We start from the raw sequence: 22,902 nt of genomic DNA, 5'->3' as shown, positions 1-22,902 counted from the left end.
ATGTCTAGGCTTCGTAACGGTACACGTGTACGACTAGAGTCGCACAACGTCAGCTAGCGCACTAGCACAATATACGGGATAACGTCTGTAAACCGCCTGGACGCGGGGTGTATCCTAATTGTGGACATTTTTCTCCGTTACAGAAAGCGACTGAGCCTGAGTAACAGCTGGACTAGATACCTGAATGGTTGCCTCCCAAGCTGGTATTTTGGGCCGCAATCAAAACCATGTTCAGTGGTGTATCACGTCTGTGTAAAATGGCATCGTGCCTTTCAAATTTTGCAGAAACCAAGTGTTCTGTCTACGATACAATGCAGGAGATGATCAATCATGTTTAGATGAACGTCTGAACTGTAAACTGTGATTCTAGCATCTTTTTGCGTTGCTGGTTGAGCTGATTATTGATATCAGACAAGGTAGTTTTGACCTTCCATCTATCCTAGGTGAGTTTGTAGGTTTTCATTTTGTGTCTTATTGTTGCCAGATCTAGTAGCAGTGAAGGCAGTCAAATTCTGACTGGATTACGAATGTTGCTGATATTGACATTCCACCTACTTTGTTCGTTCTCATTTCATACCCTATTGTGGCCATATGTAGTAGCAGTGAAAACAGCTAGATTGTCAGTGGATTACTGATGTCTAGATCTAGTATGAGTGAAGATATTCACGTTTTTACTGGACTGGAAATATGCCCTGAAAGAAGAAATTTGTGTGGGAGAAAATTTTGTGCGATCACAAGGCCATTGCACAAAATAAATTCCACATATATTTTCCCTTGCGCAGATCCTATTGCGCATGGCCTTATTGTCGCACAAATTAATTCCGCACATGTAGTGATGTTTCTAGAGAAAGCACAATTTTTCTCCCGCACAAATTTCTTCTTTCAGGGTACATGTTCGCTCCATGCACATAATGCGCATCTTTAGCACGTTACAGTCAACGTAACTAGGCTCAAAACTTTACCAAGGTACTCAATGATTGCTTAACTAACGTCGGGGCACTTTCATGATCCAATAAAAGATCGATTCGTATACCTCGAATTTGTGGTCGTGATGGGAGGAACCTTGTAGGTGCTAACAGTTTCACAGGTGAATCATGGTGATACACAACAGAACATGGTTTTGATTGCGGCCCAAAATACCAGCTTGTGAGGCAACCATTCAGGTATCTAGTCCAGCTGTCACTCAGACCCAGTCACTTTCTGTGGCGGAGAAAAAATGTCCACAATTAGGATACACCCCCGTTTGGGCTGTTCAGACGTTATCTTGTATATTTTGCTAGTGCGCTAGCAGACGTTGTGCGATTCTAGTTGTACAGGTATTGTTCCAAAGCCTAGACATTGGTGCGTACATTGGACATGTTTCCCTCTCTCTCTGTTGCAGGTTACCAGAGAAACAGCGTTTGTAACTCAAATTATCGAGGAGTGTCCACAATTAGGAATACCTATGTCAATGTGGATGTGGAGGCAAGCGATACGGGTAAAAGAACTAATTGTGGAAGGCTGATACATCATCCTGCCCGATTCCAGGAATGATTGCAGATCATTAAGCGAGGGAGGAAGATGTAGTGTTGATAGTAGAGTCCAGATCCGGGACTCAAGGGTTGACAGCGATCAGGGTCTTTTGAGAGTATTATTTTGACGGAAGCGGTGCTTTTCGCAGACTGTTGTCTTGTTTGGTGTGTTAGTCTAATGATTAGAGCGTTATAGTGTGCTATTCTATTGATTAAGTTAAAGCATTACAACTGCTTTAATTAAAGCATTATGAACAGTCTATAGAAATTAGAGAACAGAAGCAGTTACCACCTTGTTGTGAAACTGGTCAATGTATGCAGTAATATGCGTATTAAATGTTTATTATATCTGTGTGTTTGCATTCCAATTGTATACTGTGCTGTAGGTGATGCATGGCTTGGAATTTGTTATATGGGAACATCGGCAAGAAAGACAACATTTGAACAAATGCAAGGAATCCATCAAGTACGAGAAGCATTTACTAAATCTCTCAACATACTGCTATTTTATTCAAATTGTGATGAAGGAATATTTGAAGGTGAAATCTTTTTCACTTGCTATCCAGTATATAATAACTTTACTGATTACAGTGTTGAGGGGCCTTGGTGGTACATGTGGCATGAAAATTGATGAGGAGACTATAGATGAGAAGGCCACTAGTATGAGCTCTGTTATGTCTAGTTTGCTAATATTTCCATTGTTGATGCATTTATTCATGTATGTGTAGTGCTAAAACTAATAGCAAGGAAAGCATATACTTGGAGAGATTATGCCATAGCTAAAGATTTGTTCTGCATGCAAATGGAAGTTGAAGCTGCTACAATGGTTTTACAGTCAGTACAAAAAGCTATTGGTATACAGTTGTTTGTTTGTATATGGATGATTAGGTGTTAAGTGGGAAGATAATGTTGACTGCGTCATGTGAGAAAACTGTGCCAAAATATATTGTTAATTGTGTGTGTGTGTGTGTGTGTGTGTGTGTGTGTGTGTGTGTGTGTGTGTGTGTGTGTGTGTGTGTGTGTGTGTGTGTGTCAAGGCTTATGGGATTGGGAAGTTTTGTTGGTATCGATTATGTTATTAATCAGATGTGACCAATAGTAATTTTATCTCTGTGCTTCAGCGCTGCACGACATCGGTTTGTGTCAGATGCATCTCTCACAGTTGGATGAAGCTGAGGAAACATTTACTGAATCACTGAGAATTGCTCAATTTCCGAGACCAGAAGAGCATGAAGGTTTACAGATATGAGATCTGGCAACACGTTCACTATTTTGAGAGACAAACGTTGAATGTAAGATTAGCAGCAGGATCGAACTGAAACAGCACAATGTGGTATAGACACTGACATAACAAGCAATTTTAATTCCCTATTGAAAGTATATCTGCCTGATTATATTTTTAAAATTTTGTAATTTGTAAATTAATATATTTTATCAATATTATTATTATCAAACCACTTGAAACCTCAATTGACTGTTTTGTAGTCTATAGTTTGTACAATGTCATGGCCATGACGTGTTTGTTTGCGCTAATGCAGGCATCAAGAGTTAGAAGTTAGAACCAAATTTGACTTTACACTACACTAGCATGAGCAATAGTTGACAATTGCAAGATATAATGCCATCAACTCAACTCCCGTCTGGGCTGATATAAATTCAATACCAACTTCTTCATCAAAGGACAGTGTCACAGTATGTTGGGATATTTCATGTGTATTAGAGACAAACAGAAGAATTATGAGGCAGTTGAATACAAGTTTTACATGCAAAACATCCAAAGTACAAATTCCCATTTTTCAAGCTTGGCCGCCAATTATGATTATGGCCAGATAGTCAAATAAGTTAGAGCAAGAACTAAGAATGATGACAACCATATACTGTAGATGAAATTAGGATTAGATGTACAACCTACTTGTACAGAGGTGGTATATCTTCGAGAGCTGGTGTTTGTTCCGATCAATGTGTTGGAATGTGAGGATGCATGTCAGGCATATGAATAGGAAGTTCAAACGTACATTGTTGACGCAAGTATTGATTTTGTTGTATTGGGTGTGGGCCGTGGTCATACAACATCTCTATTTCCTAACCTAGAGTAGCTGGACGAGGCAGAGAGGTTAGTCAAAAAGAGAGTGAGAGGGCTTGATTCATCGTTAGATGACTATCATAGGATATCGCTGACATACAAAGCTATACAGAAGCAAAGGAAATAGCTGTGCTTTTTCATGGGCAACATAAACAAAATTTGCTAAATGAATTACAACATGAAGTGGATGGAAATAAGTATCCAATCATCAGAGTAGCAAAGATTGTCAGACAGATGGTATTGTACATTGACACTGACTTATGGAAGTCAAATCTTGGAAACAACAAAACATGATGCTAAATCTTCATAAGTTTTTAATTAGGCTGTAATTTTCATTGTGATTGCTGCAGACTAGGTGTAATAGTTTGTAGCTCAACTCCTTTACAATAGATTCCATACGTAGTAGGGGTAATAGCTAAACTGTCGCGCAACTGTAGCCTCGTACGGTACCAGACACTCTCCCGCCAGACATACGGGAGCAAGGCACGACAGCGCGAGAGGGTCTGGTACAATTACGGCTCTGTATCTGAAGCTGGTTTCACGTGAGCACACGCCTATTGTTCGACAGAGTTGCTGTTGGCGATTACTAAGTAAATGGCTACAGAAAAACACCAGTGGGAAACACGGTTGAAGCCCCAACTAGTGGAAGTGGCCGAAATATTGAGTCCACGCCGCAATCGGCTTCCGGCACGTCTTTTTAGTAAAGACCTGATCAGTCAAGACGACTTAGACCGTTTCAACGCACCAACTATAGTAGAAACGGATTTGGCTTTGGATATTCTAAATCTGCTTCTTCGTCGACAACGTCCCGGATCATTCGACACATTTTGTGATGTTCTTCTTCAGACAAAAGATGACACATTACGTGACGTGGAGAGGCAGCTTCGTCCACATGTGCAACGTCAAGACAACACCGAGAGTCATGATGTAGCAGAACAAAACAGTTTGCACGTGACAGAACGTCAGCTGCAGCATTCTAGTGACAATTTGTATTCTAAAACAGGTAGGCCTACCTGTGGGTGTTAGAATTCAGACATCAATTACCGGTAGGTAGAATTTAGGTCTCAGGGGCGCAAAACTCAACAGTGGAATTAAGTGGCAGTTAAAACTTCAAAATACGTTTGAGCTACAACTGTTTGAAGAGTGTCTGAGTAACTGCTACAACTTGTACTTGAACTTTTACGTGTTGGTGTTGTAATCAGTTACAGGAGCAAATTCCAAATAGTCAAATTGGATATGTTTTAATTAATTAAATGTGATAAGTGGCATTTAACTTCTGAATATATCATTAGGCACTTGAAATTTTTCTCAACTTGCCTGTTTTGTTATGTTTAGATTGTGGCTCTGGTGATGACAAGTCTAATCAGAGACTTGACAGAAAATCTATTCAATTTTTTGTGGAAAAAGATTTACTGGAAGAATTCAACAAACAATCGCAGCGCCTATCACTTGCTTTGGCTCATGGACTTGATGTTCCAATGGAAAATATTACATCACATCCAGCATGTGGTCAAATCCCTTGTTCACAGAGCAAACGGGCTTATGTTATTCATGTTGCTAAGAAGGCTGTGATTACAATTCTTGTCAGTGGAGTTGAAAGAGCTGCAATTGAGAAGCAGAGCAACATGATAATCAATTTACTTGCTGTAACTGCCCAATTCACAGAATCGCAGATCGAAATTGTTCAAATTTTGCCTTCAAACAGTTGTTTGTTGGTTATCCGCTTGCCAGGATTGGCAATGGTGCGTCTTATTATTGCCTTTCTTAGTCCACAAATGAGGCCCGTGTTTCTTCAACGTCTTGCAAGAGTTTTGCCTGAATCAGCCGTGGAGATTAAATTTGGGTTTGCATCACTCCCAGAGTGTTCGGCTGCATTACCGTCGTTGCGTTATAGAGACAACTCTCAGGACTTTCATACAGGTCAGCAAACAAGTACGTTTGATAATTAATTCTTGACATGAATGCACAGTGAGGGTGTTATAGTCTGCCAGTGTGTGTGTGTCCGTCTGTGTGCATGCGTTCTTGCATGTGTGTGTGTGTGTGTGTGTGTGTGTGTGTGTGTGTGTGTGTGTGTGTGTGTGTGTGTGTGTGTGTGTGTGTGTGTGTAACTGATCTACCAACAGCGAGGCACCGTCCAATCTACTCTGTGCAAATGATGGTTCTTGAGCCAAGGCAGATATTCTGTTTACAAGTGTTTCTCTGACTAAACCCATCTAGTTTAGCTCTGACTTTGTTTCCCTTTTGAGGGGTATGGTAGCGTGACTGTTATTTATCATGGCAACGATAAAGTGATATCGTATTACCCCGCATTTTGCTGCATGCCGGTATATGCCGAGTTGACCAGGGTGCCGGTATACTCTGGGGTTTACCGGCATGCAGCAAAATGCGGGGTCAAACGACTGCTTCTCCAGGTGTGCATGGGTCATTCACAAAGAGACAAACTAGAAGATAAAAGAACAAAACTACAACACTAAAACGTAAATTTCAGTCTTCAAGTTCTTCCTACATGTCCTCTGCTTCTTTAGCTAACGGTACAACTTACAACACTAAATAGTAATGTTCAGTTATCAACTTCTTCCATGTCCTCTGCTTCTTCATCCTGTTCTTCATTTTCTTCTGTGTCTGTAAGACCACTAGCTTCTAGCCAATCCTGGACACATTGCCTGGAGACTCCGCATTCTTTGGCTGTCTTTGACTTGTTTCCGCCTAGTTCGTCGTACTTTGAAAGTACGCAAAGTTTCGTGGCAATGCTATACAATTTTCTTTCTCGTGCTAGACTACTGTCGTCTTCAACGCTTGTTTGATGCTCTTCCACGGCAGTCGTGTCTTCCTCCTGCCTCTCGAGATTGCCATTATCCTGCTCCGCCATCATGGAACACGTGCGCGATGTTAATATCTATCGCATCGCCTTCACCAGCAGTACCCCTCGCCGCCCACATCCAACCCTATACCGGCAAACCCCACCCTATACCGGCATGCCGGTTTAGTTACCAGAACTGCCTTACGTAAATTTTGGTAAAACTCGCATATACCGGCATGCAGCAAAATGCGGGGTAATACGGTAATATTTAGTATTTAAGTAAAAAGTTACTTTGTTTTCAATGATGACTTCATGACTGTAAGCTAGAATTCTCATCTTACTTTAGAACCGAATACTACATATTCAAATGTTGTAAGGTTGGACATAGTGAGTATTACAGGCCATGTTGTTCAGTTCAGTTAGAGGTACTGTATTCATGTTGTCATGAGGTAGCTATAGTCATGCTGTTTTCTGATTTTGGATGTAGAGAGTTCATCAGGAATTTTTAAGACAAACAAGGCGACTTTGTCTTCATCGTTAACAGTGGAATTAGTATTCTTGTTTATGTTTATTTGAATGTGCTTGCTACTAATCATGTTGGTTAATTTGTGCAGCAATTCAAGAAGACTGTCAAGTGTATCAGTGACTTGTTTGATGTTGTTGATGGTGTGGCTGATGATCTGCAAATGTGTAAGAAACAGGTGATCAGACCATGATTTTTGTGCAGTTGTTAATTGTGTTGTGAAGAAAGTATACGTTTTAGGTCAGTGGTATACAAAAGCAACTCCAGCACACAAAGAAGTTGAACAAGTTAGATAAGACAATATTGGGCAAACTTGAGGAGGGCAAAATTGAGATTGCAGTGAGGATTAGAACTAAGTAATGGAAGGGTTTGGACTCAATTTTTGTTTTGGGTTTAGCTACAGCTGAATCAAGATGATTGTTCAGTTGGTGCTTGTTGTGCAAGAATGAAACTCCAAGAACATAACGTTGCAAGAGATGTAAATGTATGTTGTATGTACTGCAGTAGTGTGTTTACTGTTTGTAAAATGTTTCCGTTGATTTTGGAATCTGATGTCTATTAGGATATGTGTGATGCAGTTGAAGGCTATCAAAAGAGTATTCACTCGCATGTAGAACAAATGTCACAAGTAACAGTTTACAGTAACTTACAAACACTTGATTTGATTCTCATAGAATTGTTTTGATGTTGATGAAGGTGGCAGAGCCAATGACATACAGTCACACATGTACATTAATAGAAAGATTGCAAACTAGGATAGCTACTGTGAAGCTTCTTAGGAAAGAGAAGCTGTACAAAGCTGATCACAACAAATCAGATGAAGACAAACTTGATGGTGAGCTTTATCTATGCATTGTGCTAAATGTTGGCATGTCTGTTGACAACACTAATAGTTATGACAATGCTAGAGTCGCATCTGTATATTTGACTGGACATCATGTATGTATGTGTGTACGTTTTTATTTGTGTGGTGCTGTGGCTCAATTGGCTAGAGAGTGCGTTTAGAGAAAGGAAACATGTGGGACCTTGCAGGTTTGCAGGTTTAAGTCACAGTGATGGCGAGCTATGGCATAATTTCCTTGGGCAAGAAACTTACATACAATTGCCACACTTCAGCGAGTACCTGTCCAGGCTCCAGGAAATTACTTAGCACGGCCCATAGCTCCTACTTAGTGCACAGGAACCCAGCCATTTATCTGGCTGGGAGCATTACTGTTTAACGGCAGCTCCTTATCCATTTACTATTTTGCCATTTGCCATGTATGTAGGATTTGTATGTGTCTGACAGTTAGCTTAACTTAAAAAGACTCCGGTTTTCTTTGACCTAGGCCAGGCAGACACTCAACTCCACTACTTGTCCAAGTTAGAGACCCATCTCTTGCCTATATTTTAAGATTTGATACACCTTTATCTATTGACACCATGATCTCTTTTGAAATATCTTGTAGATTGTCAAGCTGGATCTTTGTTTGACAAACTATGAAACAAACTCTGTAAAAGGTGCAACGTCAAACTTAACAATAAGGTTGATGTGTATATTATTAAAGGTGGTAGTTTTACAACTTTGCTGTACAGTTGTGAAACGCGGTCTCTGTTGCGTTGCAAGCCAATCGTGTTTGGAGACTCGTGAAACACCAAACAATTTACTACTTGGCTACTCCTGTTTTGAGGCCATTTATCTTTAGTATAACGAATCACTGTTGATAAGACAGGGTCTTTTAATGTTTTTTGGTAAGTATCTTTGGGTCAATGGGGTTGATCTGTTCACAGATCATCTTTTCTGTACATACTGTATCCATGTCTGCCCCATTTTCTCTTCATTGAAGTCAGAGTCTGTCTCCACAAGATTTCTGCTAAAAGCATCCACATTGCCATGTTGAGCAAACGCCCTATACTGGACTGTGTATGAGGACTGACTCAGCATCAGGGTCGAACGCACCAGACGATTTGCTGCTAGAGCTGGAGTTGCTTTAGTAGGACAGAAAAGTGCTAACAGAGGCTTGTGGTTTGTATCTAAAATGAATTCTCGGCCATAGAGAAAGTGGTGGAACTTCTTCATAGCCAGAACATCTTTCTGAATTTGACTGTAATTGCATTGTGTATTTGTCAAAGTCTTGGACGCTCTGTGCCATCAGGATACCTGTGAAACAAAACAACTCTCAGCCCTATCTCTGAGTCATCGCATCCCCACAGGCAACGTTGGGTTGAAATGTACTAACACGGTATCTGCCGTCAATGTGTCCTTGGCTTTGTCAAAGGCCTTTTGCTCTTGGGTGTCCCATTTCCAAGCACTTCCCTTCTTGATCAGCTGGTGGAGTGGTGTGAGAACTGTGGACAAGTTGGGAAGAAATTTGCTGTAGAATTGTACCGATCCAAGAAAAGACCAGAGACTCTGCACATTTGTGGGTGCTGGCATCTTCTTTGCTGCATCAACCTTTGGACCCTTGGCAATGCCTCGATGAGACAGTAGATGTCCCAGGTACTCCATGGAAGGTTGAGCAAACAGAAATTTCTCCAGCCGATATCTGAGTCCTTTCTCGGTAAGACGCTGCAATAGACCTTGCTATTTGCTCAGATGTTCTTGTGGAGATGAACCACTCACCAAAATGTCATCCATATAGACAGCCACTCCTTTCAAATCTCCAGTTACCTGATCCATAATTTGTTGGAAATAGCCTGGAGCCAAGCTGATTCCAAATGGTAGCCGTAGTTGCAGTAAATCTTCCTGATGTGTGCTGAGCACCAGTCATTTCTGAGATTCATGACCCAAAATAAGATCTGGCTGTATGCATCTGCTAGATCAATCTTGGTGAAGTAGCATCCACCAGACAGATGGTGCATAAGCTGTTCTGGAGACGGTATTGGATACCTGTGTGTCTCCAGTTGTGGATTCACGGTTACTGCATAGTCTCCACATACACGCAGTATGCTTTGGACTCACCAGGCAAAACACTTTTTCTCACTGGCACCACTGGTGTACCATTAATGGTACTCTTTTCCACACTCCTTTTCTAACTCCATCTTCATAAGCTTGGTTGAGGTCTTCTTGAAGTGTTAATGGTACCAGCCTTGCCTTTTTTAAAATTGACTGGGCATCTGTCTGCAATTTTATTTCTAACTCCACGTTCTTTAATGTACCCAGGCCTGGTGCAAAAAGATCTGGAAATTCGTCACAGAGTTTTCTGCATGCCGCTTGTAATTCTGCAATGCCAGCAGCATTAGGCTTGACGTCCTCAGAAACAGAGTGAATCTCTGGGTTAGGTGATGTATTGTCATCTTGTAGAAGTGCATCCACTGACAACTCCAGTGCTGCGATGCCATTCCTTCCTAGTAAGTTCAGATCAGGTACGTCTGCTATCTGAAAATCAAGTGCCTTTTTCTCAGAAGTGACCTGTTCTTTTTTTGTGTCACTTGAACATCTAGCTTCAGTGCCCCCAATATTGGCAAACTATGCAGGCTTGCTGACTTGAATTATCTATTTGATTTAGTTAGCATAGGTTGACCTAGACACATCCATGCTCTACTGCCAAGGAAATTATCACCCGCTCCAGTGTCAATTTCAAAATTGACAGTGTGATTTCCATTCAGCCTGATTGGCAGTTGTAGTTCTGGTATGCCAGTCTGCTTGCCCTTGGATATGATTGTCCTTGTTCCAGGCTTCTTGTTTTGGGTTGTGCCTCTCTTGCCTTGCCTCCTGATGGGGTAAGGTAACCCTTCTTTTCTTCCTGCAGGCCTTTTCCAGATGTCTTTTTTATCTGGCAATACTTACAGACAGATTCCCAGTTCGTACTATCCTTGGAATTGTGGCCTGTCTTGTCACATCGATAACAAATCCTAGAATATCTTGTGGGCGGGGAAACTTTGTTGCTCGCCTGCACCTTGCTACTTGCTTTTGTGTGATGAGGGCCGTACACGGTTTCTTACACGGTCTCTTTTGCAACCTCTGCGGCTTCCTCCGGTTCAGTGGCTATCTGGATAGTTTGTGCAAACATTAACTCATCCTCCACTTTGAATACAGCTTTTAGCACAGCCTCATTACTGATTGAGCAGAGAAAACGGGTTCTCATCACTTCATCCAGTGGGTCAGTAATTGCTGTGAAGTCGCACATTACCGCAGCTTGACGTATTCTAGCCGTCAACTCTTGTATTGTCTCACCTGGCTTCCCATCCATCACACTCCAAAACTTGAAACGCTTGTGTACTATGAAATGCTTGGGATGAAATTGCTCCACCATGTGCTCCTCAATTTCCTTCAGAGATAGCTCATTGACGCCGTTGGTGGAGTCTTCTGGCTTGCCAGGTTTGTCAAGGTCTTGTAGATCACTGGTGTTTGGTTTGTGAGAAGCACATGAGCTGCCTTGTTCTCAGGAACGCTGTGGGCCTCCACAAATGTGCCGAAACGTAACCAGTAATCTCGCCAAAGCTCCATGGATGAATCGAAAGGAGTAAATGCAGGCAAAGCTCGTGCAATTGGTTTACTCACCGTACCTTTCTCTGTCTGCTTCTTTAGAAGTGATAGCAGTGCTGCCATCTGCTCTTCATGCTGCTTCTGCTGTGCCTTCATTAGCACGCGTAAAGCGTCGACAAGCTGCTTGGTTGCTATATCGTTGAATTCTCCTAGAGCACACTGTCCTCGGCAAAGATGAAGCGATCCTGCCGAGTATCCAAATCTGTTGTGTTCATCATGATAGACTCGGAACTTTTAATGTGTCTCTCCACAGAATAATAAGAGCTCATGAACAAAGTGCTCTATAGCATACAACTAACAAAGCTGCTAATTAATGAAGGCGTGTCCTGCCAACTAGTGTTAACAACCAAACGCAAGTACCTACTAGTGGCCTAGGTGCCACAACAAGTTCCAACAGTTCTGGTATTGTGGCAGTTCCAAGAATTAGTATTCGAATGCACCCCTAGGTTTCTTGTATTTTTGTCACAGATGCAGTAGTTGGCTGTATTCACTAACCGGCTCATTGCTAGCCTTATACTAACTCTGGTGCGCGTTTTAGTCTAGCTAGCACGAGCAAGAGATGATCACGTGACAATTGCAAGCGCAGAAAGTCTTTTGGCTCGTTACTGTAGGAGACTCTTTACTTCCTAATTTCTCGAGTTGTTTGAACATGTCTGCAACTGCTTGTCCGTTGAGGAATCGTGTTCGTAAGCACTATGATTATCTCATCAACGAACTGATGGTGTCATCTTACGTGAACGTTCTCTTCCAAGAGAAAGTGCTTTCTAGTGAAGAGGAGGAGCGTCTGTCTGCACGAGGCGGTTGGCAAGAACGGGCACAGGATTTTGTAGACACGCTCATGCACAAATCTGAATCAAGTATTCAGAAATTCTTTGATATTGTCAGAGAGCACGAAGACAAGCAGCCACACATCTACTATGATGTGTTTCCTGAACACAAAGCAAACGAGTTGTAAGCACAATGTTCGGTTGCTGCAGCTTCCCTTGCTGCTCTCGAGACAGAGACGCAAAGTGACGTGCAGTGGGAGGAGCTATTGGTTTATTTTTCAACTTTATAATTTAATTTATTGTTTGTAGGTTGTGGGTCATTGAAGGCTCAGCTGTTTGATTTGTGTGACATTGTGGGTGACAAGTGGCGTGATTTGGCTGATCGTCTCAAGATGAGCAGATATGATGTTGAGATGATAGAACTGGAGGTTCATACGAAGAAGGAACGAGCATTTATGATGCTATGCAAATGGCAGTCGATGGTAGGAGACAATGCAACTGTGGAGAAGGTAAAAGCTGAACTAAAAGAGATTGAAGAGCAGAAGAAGGAAGAAGCCATTGCAAGTAAGAGACTATAATGTTGTGATGTTGTTGTTTTAGATTTGTATTTTATATTCATGTTTTCAAGCAGCTTTACAAAGTCTAGAATAGTCTGGTTTTGTTACATTTTACTGAAAGCTTATATTGGATGTAGTTGTGTTATGTTATCTTATTTATATTGTTTGCTGATTCCTAGCTTAATTAGCATGTAGTAATTTACTAGCATGCAGTTGCAAAATGCCGATCACTCATAGAAAGACCAGCACCATTAACGTGTGATCTCCTACTTGTGTGTTAGGTATAGTGTTTCCCAATGAGCTAATGGAAGAAAAGCAATTTTGTGGTCGCAAGAATGAGTTGACAATTTTGTCCAACACAATGTGGGGAGAAAAGGCTCCACATGTGTGTACGTCATTGAAATTCTGCTGTGTGGTGTGTTTACATGTCAGTGTCAATGAAACATTTGATGTCAACCGATTGTTTTGTGTATTGCATTTAGGTGATCAAAGGAATGGGCGGAGTGGGCAAATCATCTTTGGCAGCCAAATATGCATTTCAATGTAAATATCTGTATAGTGATGGAGTGCTGTATTTCAATGCAGAATCATGGGCAACGCTGACAAACTCAGTCATACACAATGTAAACACATTGACTCACATTACTGTTAGTTTTGTGTTAACAATGAGCACATTGTCTATTTGCAGCTCACAGTTTTGTCTTTAAGTTCTCCTTCTGTTTCACGTTCTCAAAGTCGATTTGATGAGTTAAAGAGCAATCCATTAGAAGACAAGAATGCAGTGCTGCTTAACCACATTTCCAAGCTTTCTAAGATGTTGCTGGTGTATGATGGTGCAGATGATCTCTCTTTTCTGCCTAAAATTCTTCCTCGTTCAACTGCTCGTGTCCATGTATTGATCACAACTCGATGTGATGATTGTTCTGTGTTACAGAAATCACTAAATCATGTCATCTCTCTTGGTTGTTTGGAAGCCAAAGATGCTGTAGCAGCTGTAGCCATGTGGTCTGGTCGTCAACCGTCCAACAGTCAAGAAACAGCAGCAGCCACCAAATTGTCAGTTGAAGCTCCCATAGAAAAGCTACCAATTGCTCTTGCTCATGCAGGCACGTATATGCGAAAGACACATCTAAGTTATGAGGAATATTACAAACTGTTGAAAAGAAATGAAGTTGAACTTGAGGGTTTGGCATTGGATCTTGACAAACTGTTGCATTACTTTAGAGCAAGTCATCTACGTGAAGTGCTCATGGAAGCTAATGTAACTCAGCCTCCTGATTTGAAACGGTTGAGTGACAGGAATATTGATGAGTTAGATATAAGTGAACGTGACAAAAATGGTGTAAGAAATGTGAGAAGTTTTATGATGTCTTCTAGTCATGCTCATCTGACATGGCAGATGGACATTGAGTTGGTTGCAAGAGAGAATCCCAAAGCGTTGTCTCTACTTGAATATGCATCATTTCTGTCTTCAAGAGACATTCCAGAGAAGCTTGTTCGTCCTCTTGTGTTTCATGAATATGCCAATTATGAATACAGCTTGTGTGTCTCAACTTTGTCTTCACACAATTTAGTTGAATGGCACGAGACAGCAGAAGGTTACACTTTGAATATTCATCCATTGGTGCAGTCAACAGTGATGGAACGTGTCAAGCAGCAGCCAGATGAGATGGAACTTAAAATAACTGATGTTTGTAAGAATATGCTGTCTCATAGACCGCACAGTGCAATGGACTTAAATTGTGTTCCAAGTGATGTACGACTTCAACTTGCTTCTCACTCGTATTCATTGGCTAAGCATGTATTGCTAGCTGATGTAGAAATACCAACTTGCTTGGATTTGGTTAGGTATACATGTGTTACTTTTTCACAGTTCCAGCCTCCTGACAGGTTATGTTATTTGTGTGAAAAATGGTACCACAAAGTGATGCAGTTGGACAGTTTTCCATATGAGGGTAAACGCACTTTGGTCATAGAAGGTATAACTTCATCTTCACTTGTTGATTCAGATGTGTTGTGTATTGGTTATCACTTTGTGTTATTTAGCAAGTAATCTTTTGAGTAAGGCATATTTTAAAAAGTTGAAAGTAAAGGAATCATTAGATTTGAGTCTGAAAACCAAGAAGATGATTGATGAGTTAAAACCAGATGAGAAGAAAGAAATACATGGACATCATAAACATGGTAAGATAAGACATTTGATGATGTATTTATAGACCAGGAGTGCATCTGTATTGTTCAGAATTTCTGGATGAATTTGTTGATGATGTCAATTTCAGTACTTTATAGTTGTTTGAAAACAATTAATTTAACAAAGTTAGAAAGTTCATACAACAGAATATGATGTTGTGTGAAATACGTGACGTAATCCAGTGATTATAAATAGTATATGTAGTTTACACTAAAGAGATGATGGATAGTTTATTGACACATTTGAAGGTATGAAAACATTTGTTGATGCATTTTCCTAACTGACAGCATTTGACTGAGACTCCTTTATATTAATTATGTTGAAGGTAGGGGAAGGGGTCAGTTAATTCAGTTTTAGTAAGTTTATAAGTTGTTTGTCTTGATGACATTATATCTGACATTCTGTTGTCTTGTCATTAACTGGATATGGTTTTTGCAATGATTAGATGACAACACAAGCAAATATTTATTTAGTGATGATAATCAAATAATCAATAATTGAATTATAATTTTGTTTTGATCAGCTTGAGGTAAGTAGTTTTGTTCAGACTGGAATTTCATTGTTTGTAAAGATTTTGACATGTTTTTGTTCATTGATTATGATAGTCAGATTTATAGATCATTATTGTCATTGTTATAAGTACCCAATTGTATTGCTAGTAGTCTGTATATTTTCTGTAATTATTACATTTTAATTTATATTTTGTTTTATTTTCTCACTCTAATTAACCGTTTGTTGTAGTGTTAGAGAACGTTCATCAATGCTATCGCATGCTAAAGAAATTTGAAGAAGAAAAGTTTTATCTGAAAGAGCTGATGTTGGTGATGAAAAATCGTGGAGAACAACTTGGATGTGAATTTGCTTGTGGTATTAAATTAAAGACAAATTTGTTTAGTCTATGTAGTGTTTGGTGCAATGGCAGTTTATTTATTTGTTAGTTGAATGTGAAATGGCAGAGAACTACTTAAAGAGGGGTAAACAAGACAAAGCAATGAAATTATGCCAACAAGTGATGGAAAAGTTAAATGATATGGAGGAATATGATCAGATCAAAGGTAAATAATTTGAATCATAAATTTTCTTATTGTTGAATGTAATGCTGTGGCAAGTCAAAGTTTTATTAAATTAACCTCATACTGTGATTTCTGTTATATAGCGATGACAACATTATCAAAATGTTTTTTATCTTTTGGAGAATTTGAAAAAGCAGTTGATTTATTGGATAGGTCATGGAAATTGCTTTCCAGATTTGATTATTACAATTTTCTTTATGACCGTCTTGATGGTGAGAAATTTTGTATATTTGTAATTCTCATAAATCAATTTTTAACTATTTGCTTGTAAAATGGGAAGCATCTAGTGCTTGTCAGTGACAGCAATATTAGTTAAAGAGTGTCAGGGTCAACTGTATTGAGATGTACAGAATCTTTCATTATGGTTTTGTTGTATATCACGTGACATGTTGTATTTGTGTGAAATTAAAACTTAAAAAGCATGCGTTTATGATAGAGAAAGTGTTAATGGAGACTCAGAGCCATGATGGTTGACTGAATGACACTCTGTATATATGATTGCAAGGATATGTTATATTGTATGTAGAATGAAAGTGCGGATAGACAGTAAAATTATGATTTTGTTTTTGTTCATGTCTTTATGTAGTCATGAAGTTCAAGTGTGAGTGTGAGATTACAAGACCTAATGGATCAAAAGACAAGCTTACTGAAGCATTGGAAATAGCAAAATCAGCTTTGTCTATTGCTCTGTCTTTACTACCGTCAGAAATTTGGAAGATTTTCAGTTGTATGTGAATTGATTGTTAATACGTTTTGTGTACTACTGAAATTATTTTCCGGTTTGTTTACAATTCTGGTTATTGTAGGGAAACTGCAAATTGCTAAATGTAACAGGAAATTAGGAAACATGGAAACGTGCATTGAACAACTGACAGAGATGAGGAAAGTCGAGGAGGCAAACATGCCTGATTCGCGTTACAGACTATGTGATGGTCAGTATAGTTCTGTATCTGTTAACGTTTTTTGTATTACAATACTGCTTTAACTTTTATTTATGTTATACAGTAATCAAAGAATTAGGAGACACTCTTTTCGATAGAGGTGATTTAATTGAAGCTCTGACGTGTTACAAGGAAGCATTAAAACTGTACCAGCAGGAGGACACTTATCATTTGGACATTGCTAATAGTTTGATAACATTCTTGACTCAACATGACATCATATTAAAGGTTGTATGTTTTCTGTTCAGCTCTCGGGTTTATTGGTACAGTATATTATGTGATGGATAACCTCACTGATGCTGTAAAGCATTTTGAGCAGTCTATAGAAATTAGAGAACAGAAGCAGTTATCACTTTGCCTTGAAGCTGGTCTATGTATGCAGTAATATGCGTATTGAATGTTTATTATATCTGTGTGTTTGCATTCCAATTGTATTTGTGCTGTAGGTTATGGATATCTTGGAGATTGTTATGGGCTGATGCTAGAACAAGATCTACAAGTACTTTATCAAGCACGAGAGGCATTTACTAAATCTCTCAACATACTGTTATTGTATTCAAATTGTGATCAAGAAATAGTGGACAGTGAGATCTTTTCTAGTACTTGCTTTCCAGTACATAATAACTTTACTGATTACAGTGTTGTGGCACCTTGCTGCTACATATGGCATGAAAATTGATGCGGTGACTATAGATGAGAAGGCCAGTAGTATGAGCTCTGTGATGTCTAGTTTGCTAATATTTCCATTGTTGATGCATTTATTCATGTATGTGTAGCGCTAAAACTAATAGCAAGGGAAGCATATACTTGGAGAGATTATGCCAGAGCTAAAGATTTGTTCTACATGCAAATGAAAGTTGAAGCTGCTGCAATGGTTTTACAGCCAGCACAAAAAGTTATTGGTATACAGTTGTTTGTTTGTATATGGATGATTAGGTATGAAGTGGGAAGATAATATTGACTGCGTCATGTGAGAAAACTGTGCCAAAATATATTGTTAATTGTGTGTGTGTGTGTGTGTGTGTGTGTGTGTGTGTGTGTGTGTGTGTGTGTGTGTGTGTGTGTGTGTGTGTGTGTGTGTGTGTGTGTGTGTGTGTGTGTGTGTGTGTGTGTGTGTGTGTGTGTGTGTGTGTGTGTGTGTGTGTGTGTGTGTGTGTGTGTGTGTGTGTGTGTGTGTGTGTGTGTGTGTGTGTGTGTGTGTGTGTGTGTGTGTGTGTGTGTGTGTGTGTGTGTGTGTGTGTGTGTGTGTGTGTGTGTGTGTGTGTGTGTGTGTGTGTGTGTGTGTGTGTGTGTGTGTGTGTGTGTGTGTGTGTGTGTGTGTGTGTGTGTGTGTGTGTGTGTGTGTGTGTGTGTGTGTGTGTGTGTGTGTGTGTGTGTGTGTGTGTGTGTGTGTGTGTGTGTGTGTGTGTGTGTGTGTGTGTGTGTGTGTGTGTGTGTGTGTGTGTGTGTGTGTGTGTGTGTGTGTGTGTGTGTGTGTGTGTGTGTGTGTGTGTGTGTGTGTGTGTGTGTGTGTGTGTGTTAAGATACGATACTCGGTGTGGTGCTGTAGCTCAATTGGTTAGAGAGTGCATTTGGAGAATGAAAACATCTGGGACCTTTCATTTTTGCAGGTTCAAGTCACAGTGATGGCAAGCTACGGCATAATTTCCTTAAGCAAGAAAATTACACACAATTGCTTCTCTTGACTCAGGAGTATAAATGAGTACCTGGTCATCGACTGGGGCGGACATGACCACCGGCTTTGCGGTAACATGCAGCAGACGGGCACTTGTGGGCCTAGGTATCCAGTCCCAGATTATCAGTGCATCTGGATGACTCCCGCCAAGCTCCAGGTGGATTGTGCAGCACTGGCCCTAAGCCCCCACGTAGCACATGGAGGCCCTGTCTCTAAAGGCAGGTTGACGTCGAATCACGTGCAGTGCCTAAGCTTAACTTAACATTTATCTATTTGTCCATGTGTGTGTGTGTGTGTGTGTGTGTGTGTGTGTGTGTGTGTGTGTGTGTGTGTCGAGGCTTATGGGATTGGAGAATTTTTGTTGATATCAATTATTTGTTATTTATCAGATGTGACAATAGTAATTTGATCTCTGTGCTTCAGTGCTGCACAACATCGGTTGGTGTCAGATGCATCTCTCACAGTTGGATGAAGCTGAGGAAACATTTACTGAATCACTGAGAATTGCTCAATCTCTGAGACCAGAAGAGCATCAAGGTTTACGGATTTCATCCAGTAAGACATGCCAGCAAGTCAGTCTATGATCTCATATTGATATCAATGGTTTTTCTATTTTAGTCAAAAATCTGCTTGGACTACTAGTTCGGATGCTGAAGTACTTTAGAATGTTATTATTTACTATCAGACTTATTAGTAACACAATACAGTCACAAGATTCATGAAGTGTATTTTACAGTTAGTACTGATTGTCATATGTCTATATGTTTGTTCGCGTTTGTCTGCTTATTGATATCAAATATTTTCTAAACTTTATAGACAATAATGATTTACACTTTGTCTCAAATTCCAATACACTACAGTATGACGTTTTTATCTTCTGCAAGACAATGATCTGCTAATGATGCGAGTCTGTTGAGTACCAATGCATCACTACTGACTATATTATAACACCACGATATTTGACTGTTTGTCTTTAATATTATTTAAATAATAGCTACAGGACAATATGTCTTTCCTGTGGGATTTACTGGATCTCTCGTTTCAAACTGAAGTACATCTTTATTAAATTTGAGTAAAGAATAGTAGCACTTGAAAATGATCTCACAACCAAAATTAGAAACGCTCTACTAATACTGAAAACTGTTGCTGTCAGATATCCAAATCATCATCTGGGTCTTCTTCGTCTATATCATCTGTATCGTCTGGTTCATAAAAGATCTTTCCCCCTTGATCAGCTACACCACTCAACTGCGCAGCCTTCTCACTGTCTGTGTATGTGTAAGGCAGAACCAGATGAGATCTGGCAACACGTTCACTATTTGAGAGACGAACGTTGAACGTAAGATTAGCAGCAGGATCGAACTGAAACAGCACAACGTGGTATAGACACTGACATAACAAGCAATTTTAATTCCCTATTGAAAGTATATCTGCCTGATTATATTTTAAAAATTGTAATTTGTAAATTAATATATTTTATCAATATTGTTATTATCAAACCACTTGAAACCTCAATTGACTGTTGTGTAGTCTATAGTTCGTACAATGTCATGGCCATGACGTGTTTGTTTGCGCTAATTGCAGGCATCAAGAGTTAGAAGTTAGAACCAAATTTGACTTTACACTACACCAGCATGAGCAATAGTTGACAATTGCAAGATATAATGCCATCAACTCGACTCCCGTCTGGGCTGATATAAATTTAACACAAACATCTTTATCAAAGGACAATGTCACAGTATGTTGGGATATTTCATGTGTATTAGAGACAAACAGGAGAATTATGAGGTAGTTGCATACAAGTTTTACATGCAAAACACATCCAAAATACAAATTCTCATTTTCAAGCTTGGCCACCAATTATGATTATGGCCATGTAGTCAAATAAGTTAGAGCAAGAACTAAGAATGATGACAACCATATACACAGCCTTACTGTAGATGAAATTAGGATTAGATGTGCAACCTACTTGTATAGAGGTGGTATCTTCGAGAGCTGGTGTTTGCTGTTGACTCTGTCCTTCTGTACTTGAAAGATTCCAGACTTTATCAATGATGTAATTTTCTACCTGAAATAAGAAATGGATTATAATAGAATGCACTACAATATTTCAGTCTTGCAACCAGGCGTCACGTGCACTTACTGTCTTCACAACCTTCCCACTCTTTCTTTTGTGTGTAACTTCACATCGTCCAGAGAAGCCAGATTCAGAGTCAATAGACCTCTCTTCGAGGTCTTTGTGACTGATGATTGTAGAGCTCATGTATTGTAGAGCCACCACATCAGAATCGTTGTGAAGATCGGCATGCACGAGACAAATGACTTGAACTACAGAGCAACCTGCAGCAACAACAGATTTATTAGCACAACAATAAGCTTTACTAATCTTTCCAGCAAACGATACAAATTAAATAAATAAATAAATAAAAATTAAGAAAGCGAGACTAGCAAGTATTACAGACTATTGACTTATGGCAGTTCACTTTTCTTACAATTTCATACAAGAAACACACAACAGAAAAACAAATGATAAACACAGCTGACCATTTTGCTTGCATTGCAGCAGACTCTGCAAAGTGTGACAAGTAAATGAAGTTGACGATTGTGTTATTAGTGGAGACAGAGAGTCAATAACGACAACAGCAGGCTTTTCTCGTGTCTCATCGGTATAGGAGCTCTCGAGTAGCTGACAAACGTCTAGTGAGTCGGATAGACTCATGACAGGATAACTCCTACAACCAAAAACCAACTGTCACAGAATATAAATAAAAAATAAAAATCACACACACACACACACACACACACACACACACACACACACACACACACACAAACACGTAGTAGAGTTCTGCTCCTGCAGTCTAGCTTAGCAAATTCAATGTATATTTCTGTACTGTTCAGGGTTCTAGCTAAGGTTGCAGCCCAGAGCACATTGTTTTGACCACGCCCCCTTAACATTTGTGGAGATTTTCAACTCTAAAGCACAGTTACTGAAAAATATGCATTACACTGTATTGTACTTGTATAAACGATTTAGATAACCTCAATATCAAACGAACTCTAATTTCATAAAAATCAGGTAAAGCCCTACAGCATTCGTGATTGTCAGTCATGTATAGTGTTTTCTCTGTCAACACTGAGTGTACAAAACATAACAGTTGGACAACGTTCAACCATCAAACACTTTCCCAACCGGTTTTTCTTATGGTAAACGGTTCTAGCTAGAACCCTGCTGTTTTGTCGCTTAGAAAGTTGTTTCAAAAATTTATATACAGAACAAGCTCATCTGTGTGTCTTGACAAAAACTTTGTCTCATAATATGAAATAACTTTATTTCTCTTTTATTTTGTGATGCATTGAAATCAACACAACATTCCCTGTGACATGATGTACAAAGAATTAATGACATGATCACATCCATCGCCTGGCATGCTAATTAACACCAGCGATCGATAACAATGAGTGCGTGCACTGCATTCCAACTGACTGGTCGTTGGTCCATTACTACACAAAAGTCTGGCCAACTCACTACATGAAGCAGTGCCAATATGCTAGACTTGTGTCTGTATTTCACATTCTATAATAGATTGTGATCATCTCTAATACTTCTCATTGTTTGGAATCCATGGTAGTATGTTGCTGTATCCATCAAACGCTCGAATCCTGCAACATACGTCATCACGATCGTTTCACTGAGTAGCAAAGATGCTTCGATCACTTCGCTGTCGTCTCCTTGTCCAATCCCTGAAGCCACAAACTCGGATGAAAATCCAAACTGAAGAGACAGACACGATCAAACCTGTAAGACCATAACTACACTGTAGAATACAAATGCACAATATGGTGATCACGTTTGCAAATCACTCTGTCTGCCTGCCTAATAGTTGAGGCATCTGTATGTCTGCCTGCCTGATAGTTGAGGTATCTGTATGTCTAAACCACACCCACGCATATCAAATTCAAAAATTTAATTAATTAAGTTAAATACATACTGACAGTACATTATACCGTTTAGCAGCGTATACAGTAAAACATTTAAGGAGTGCTCTTCCTAGTTGACCAACACAATCTGCATGAAAAACAAAAATTAATTTAAACTTAAACAATTATTTAAATTAAAGGCATTTGATATGTATAGATATATTATATCAACAAACTACCTTGTATTAAAATAATCTGCGAAGCTTCCTTTCCTTCTACGAGCGCAGAAAGCATTACATTACAGATTACAGATGCCCGTATGTGAGTGACCTCGCAGTCCTCTTGCTTGAAGAGTTGCGCGCAATAATTTCATTTCTATTATCATGCGATTC

At 39.6% G+C, this 22,902-nt stretch overlaps 4 protein-coding genes across 9 annotated transcripts in view; 2 read left to right on the top strand and 2 right to left on the bottom strand.

Annotated features, from left to right (window-relative positions):
* Positions 1–158: 158 nt before the first annotated feature.
* Positions 159–2,994, top strand: LOC134181436 (uncharacterized). Of its 3 annotated transcripts, none has more exons than XR_009970150.1 (4): positions 159–443; positions 1,898–2,050; positions 2,103–2,171; positions 2,240–2,994. XR_009970150.1 is itself a non-coding variant. In XM_062648714.1 (4 exons), exons 1-4 carry the CDS (start codon positions 1,837–1,839, stop codon positions 2,679–2,681), a joined length of 438 nt encoding a protein of 145 aa, XP_062504698.1. In that variant the 5' UTR covers positions 1,689–1,836; the 3' UTR covers positions 2,682–2,994. The 3 variants fall into 3 exon arrangements, 2 of the variants coding, with proteins under 2 accessions (XP_062504698.1, XP_062504696.1); XM_062648714.1 differs by lacking the exon at positions 159–443 and having other exon boundaries at positions 1,689–2,050; positions 2,240–2,345; positions 2,633–2,994; XM_062648712.1 differs by lacking the exon at positions 159–443 and having other exon boundaries at positions 1,689–2,050.
* Positions 2,995–4,126: 1,132 nt separating this feature from the next.
* LOC134181340 (uncharacterized) lies at positions 4,127–19,449 on the top strand. Of its 4 annotated transcripts, none has more exons than XR_009970136.1 (25): positions 4,127–4,597; positions 4,930–5,526; positions 6,882–6,946; positions 7,009–7,095; positions 7,158–7,256; positions 7,315–7,401; positions 7,480–7,545; positions 7,614–7,752; positions 12,462–12,716; positions 12,991–13,124; positions 13,192–13,332; positions 13,398–14,688; positions 14,756–14,893; positions 15,642–15,767; positions 15,839–15,955; positions 16,057–16,185; positions 16,560–16,700; positions 16,780–16,905; positions 16,979–17,101; positions 17,163–17,288; positions 17,361–17,498; positions 17,554–17,622; positions 17,691–17,809; positions 19,013–19,144; positions 19,208–19,349. XR_009970136.1 is itself a non-coding variant. In XM_062648601.1 (25 exons), exons 1-25 carry the CDS (start codon positions 4,189–4,191, stop codon positions 19,309–19,311), a joined length of 4,953 nt encoding a protein of 1,650 aa, XP_062504585.1. In that variant the 5' UTR covers positions 4,127–4,188; the 3' UTR covers positions 19,312–19,449. The 4 variants fall into 4 exon arrangements, 3 of the variants coding, with proteins under 3 accessions (XP_062504585.1, XP_062504584.1, XP_062504586.1); XM_062648601.1 differs by having other exon boundaries at positions 4,930–5,514; positions 17,691–17,816; positions 19,208–19,449; XM_062648600.1 differs by having other exon boundaries at positions 17,691–17,816; positions 19,208–19,449.
* Positions 19,450–19,603: 154 nt separating this feature from the next.
* LOC134181354 (elongator complex protein 5-like) lies at positions 19,604–22,827 on the bottom strand. The gene is made up of 8 exons (XM_062648621.1): positions 22,750–22,827; positions 22,598–22,658; positions 22,308–22,388; positions 22,196–22,252; positions 21,134–21,321; positions 20,733–20,929; positions 20,559–20,657; positions 19,604–19,951 (listed from the first exon to the last, which is right to left on the bottom strand). Exons 1-8 carry the CDS (start codon positions 22,802–22,804, stop codon positions 19,739–19,741), a joined length of 951 nt encoding a protein of 316 aa, XP_062504605.1. The 5' UTR covers positions 22,805–22,827; the 3' UTR covers positions 19,604–19,738.
* Positions 22,828–22,888: 61 nt separating this feature from the next.
* LOC134180982 (serine/threonine-protein phosphatase 6 regulatory ankyrin repeat subunit C-like) overlaps positions 22,889–22,902 on the bottom strand; it is a 4,054-nt gene continuing 4,040 nt past the window's right edge. The window contains exon 3 of the mRNA XM_062648163.1: positions 22,889–22,902. This exon is cut by the window's right edge and continues 513 nt beyond it. The gene's annotated coding sequence lies outside the window, so the exon portion shown is untranslated.

Source organism: Corticium candelabrum, chromosome 6, assembly GCF_963422355.1.
Source record: "Corticium candelabrum chromosome 6, ooCorCand1.1, whole genome shotgun sequence".
Taxonomy (NCBI): Eukaryota; Metazoa; Porifera; class Homoscleromorpha; order Homosclerophorida; family Plakinidae; genus Corticium; species Corticium candelabrum.
Note: the sequence above shows the minus strand (reverse complement) of the source record. Positions and strands in the feature narration are given on the sequence as shown.

Excerpts from the sequence above, each read along its gene's own strand:
- LOC134181340 (XM_062648600.1), top strand. The coding sequence starts at position 4,189 with ATGGCTACAGAAAAACACCAGTGGGAAACACGGTTGAAGCCCCAACTA. Across the intron at positions 6,947-7,008 it reads CATCGTTAACAGTGGAATTA|CAATTCAAGAAGACTGTCAA; the intron begins GTATTCTTGTTT and ends TAATTTGTGCAG. Across the intron at positions 12,717-12,990 it reads GAAGGAAGAAGCCATTGCAA|GTATAGTGTTTCCCAATGAG; the intron begins GTAAGAGACTAT and ends CTTGTGTGTTAG.
- LOC134181436 (XM_062648712.1), top strand. The coding sequence starts at position 1,837 with ATGCGTATTAAATGTTTATTATATCTGTGTGTTTGCATTCCAATTGTA. Across the intron at positions 2,051-2,102 it reads TGATGAAGGAATATTTGAAG|TGTTGAGGGGCCTTGGTGGT; the intron begins GTGAAATCTTTT and ends TACTGATTACAG. Across the intron at positions 2,172-2,239 it reads TATAGATGAGAAGGCCACTA|TGCTAAAACTAATAGCAAGG; the intron begins GTATGAGCTCTG and ends ATGTATGTGTAG.
- LOC134181354 (XM_062648621.1), bottom strand. The coding sequence starts at position 22,804 with ATGCTTTCTGCGCTCGTAGAAGGAAAGGAAGCTTCGCAGATTATTTTA. Across the intron at positions 22,389-22,597 it reads ACTGTATACGCTGCTAAACG|GTTTGATCGTGTCTGTCTCT; the intron begins GTATAATGTACT and ends ATGGTCTTACAG. Across the intron at positions 21,322-22,195 it reads TGGATTCCAAACAATGAGAA|GAGTTATCCTGTCATGAGTC; the intron begins GTATTAGAGATG and ends TTTTGGTTGTAG.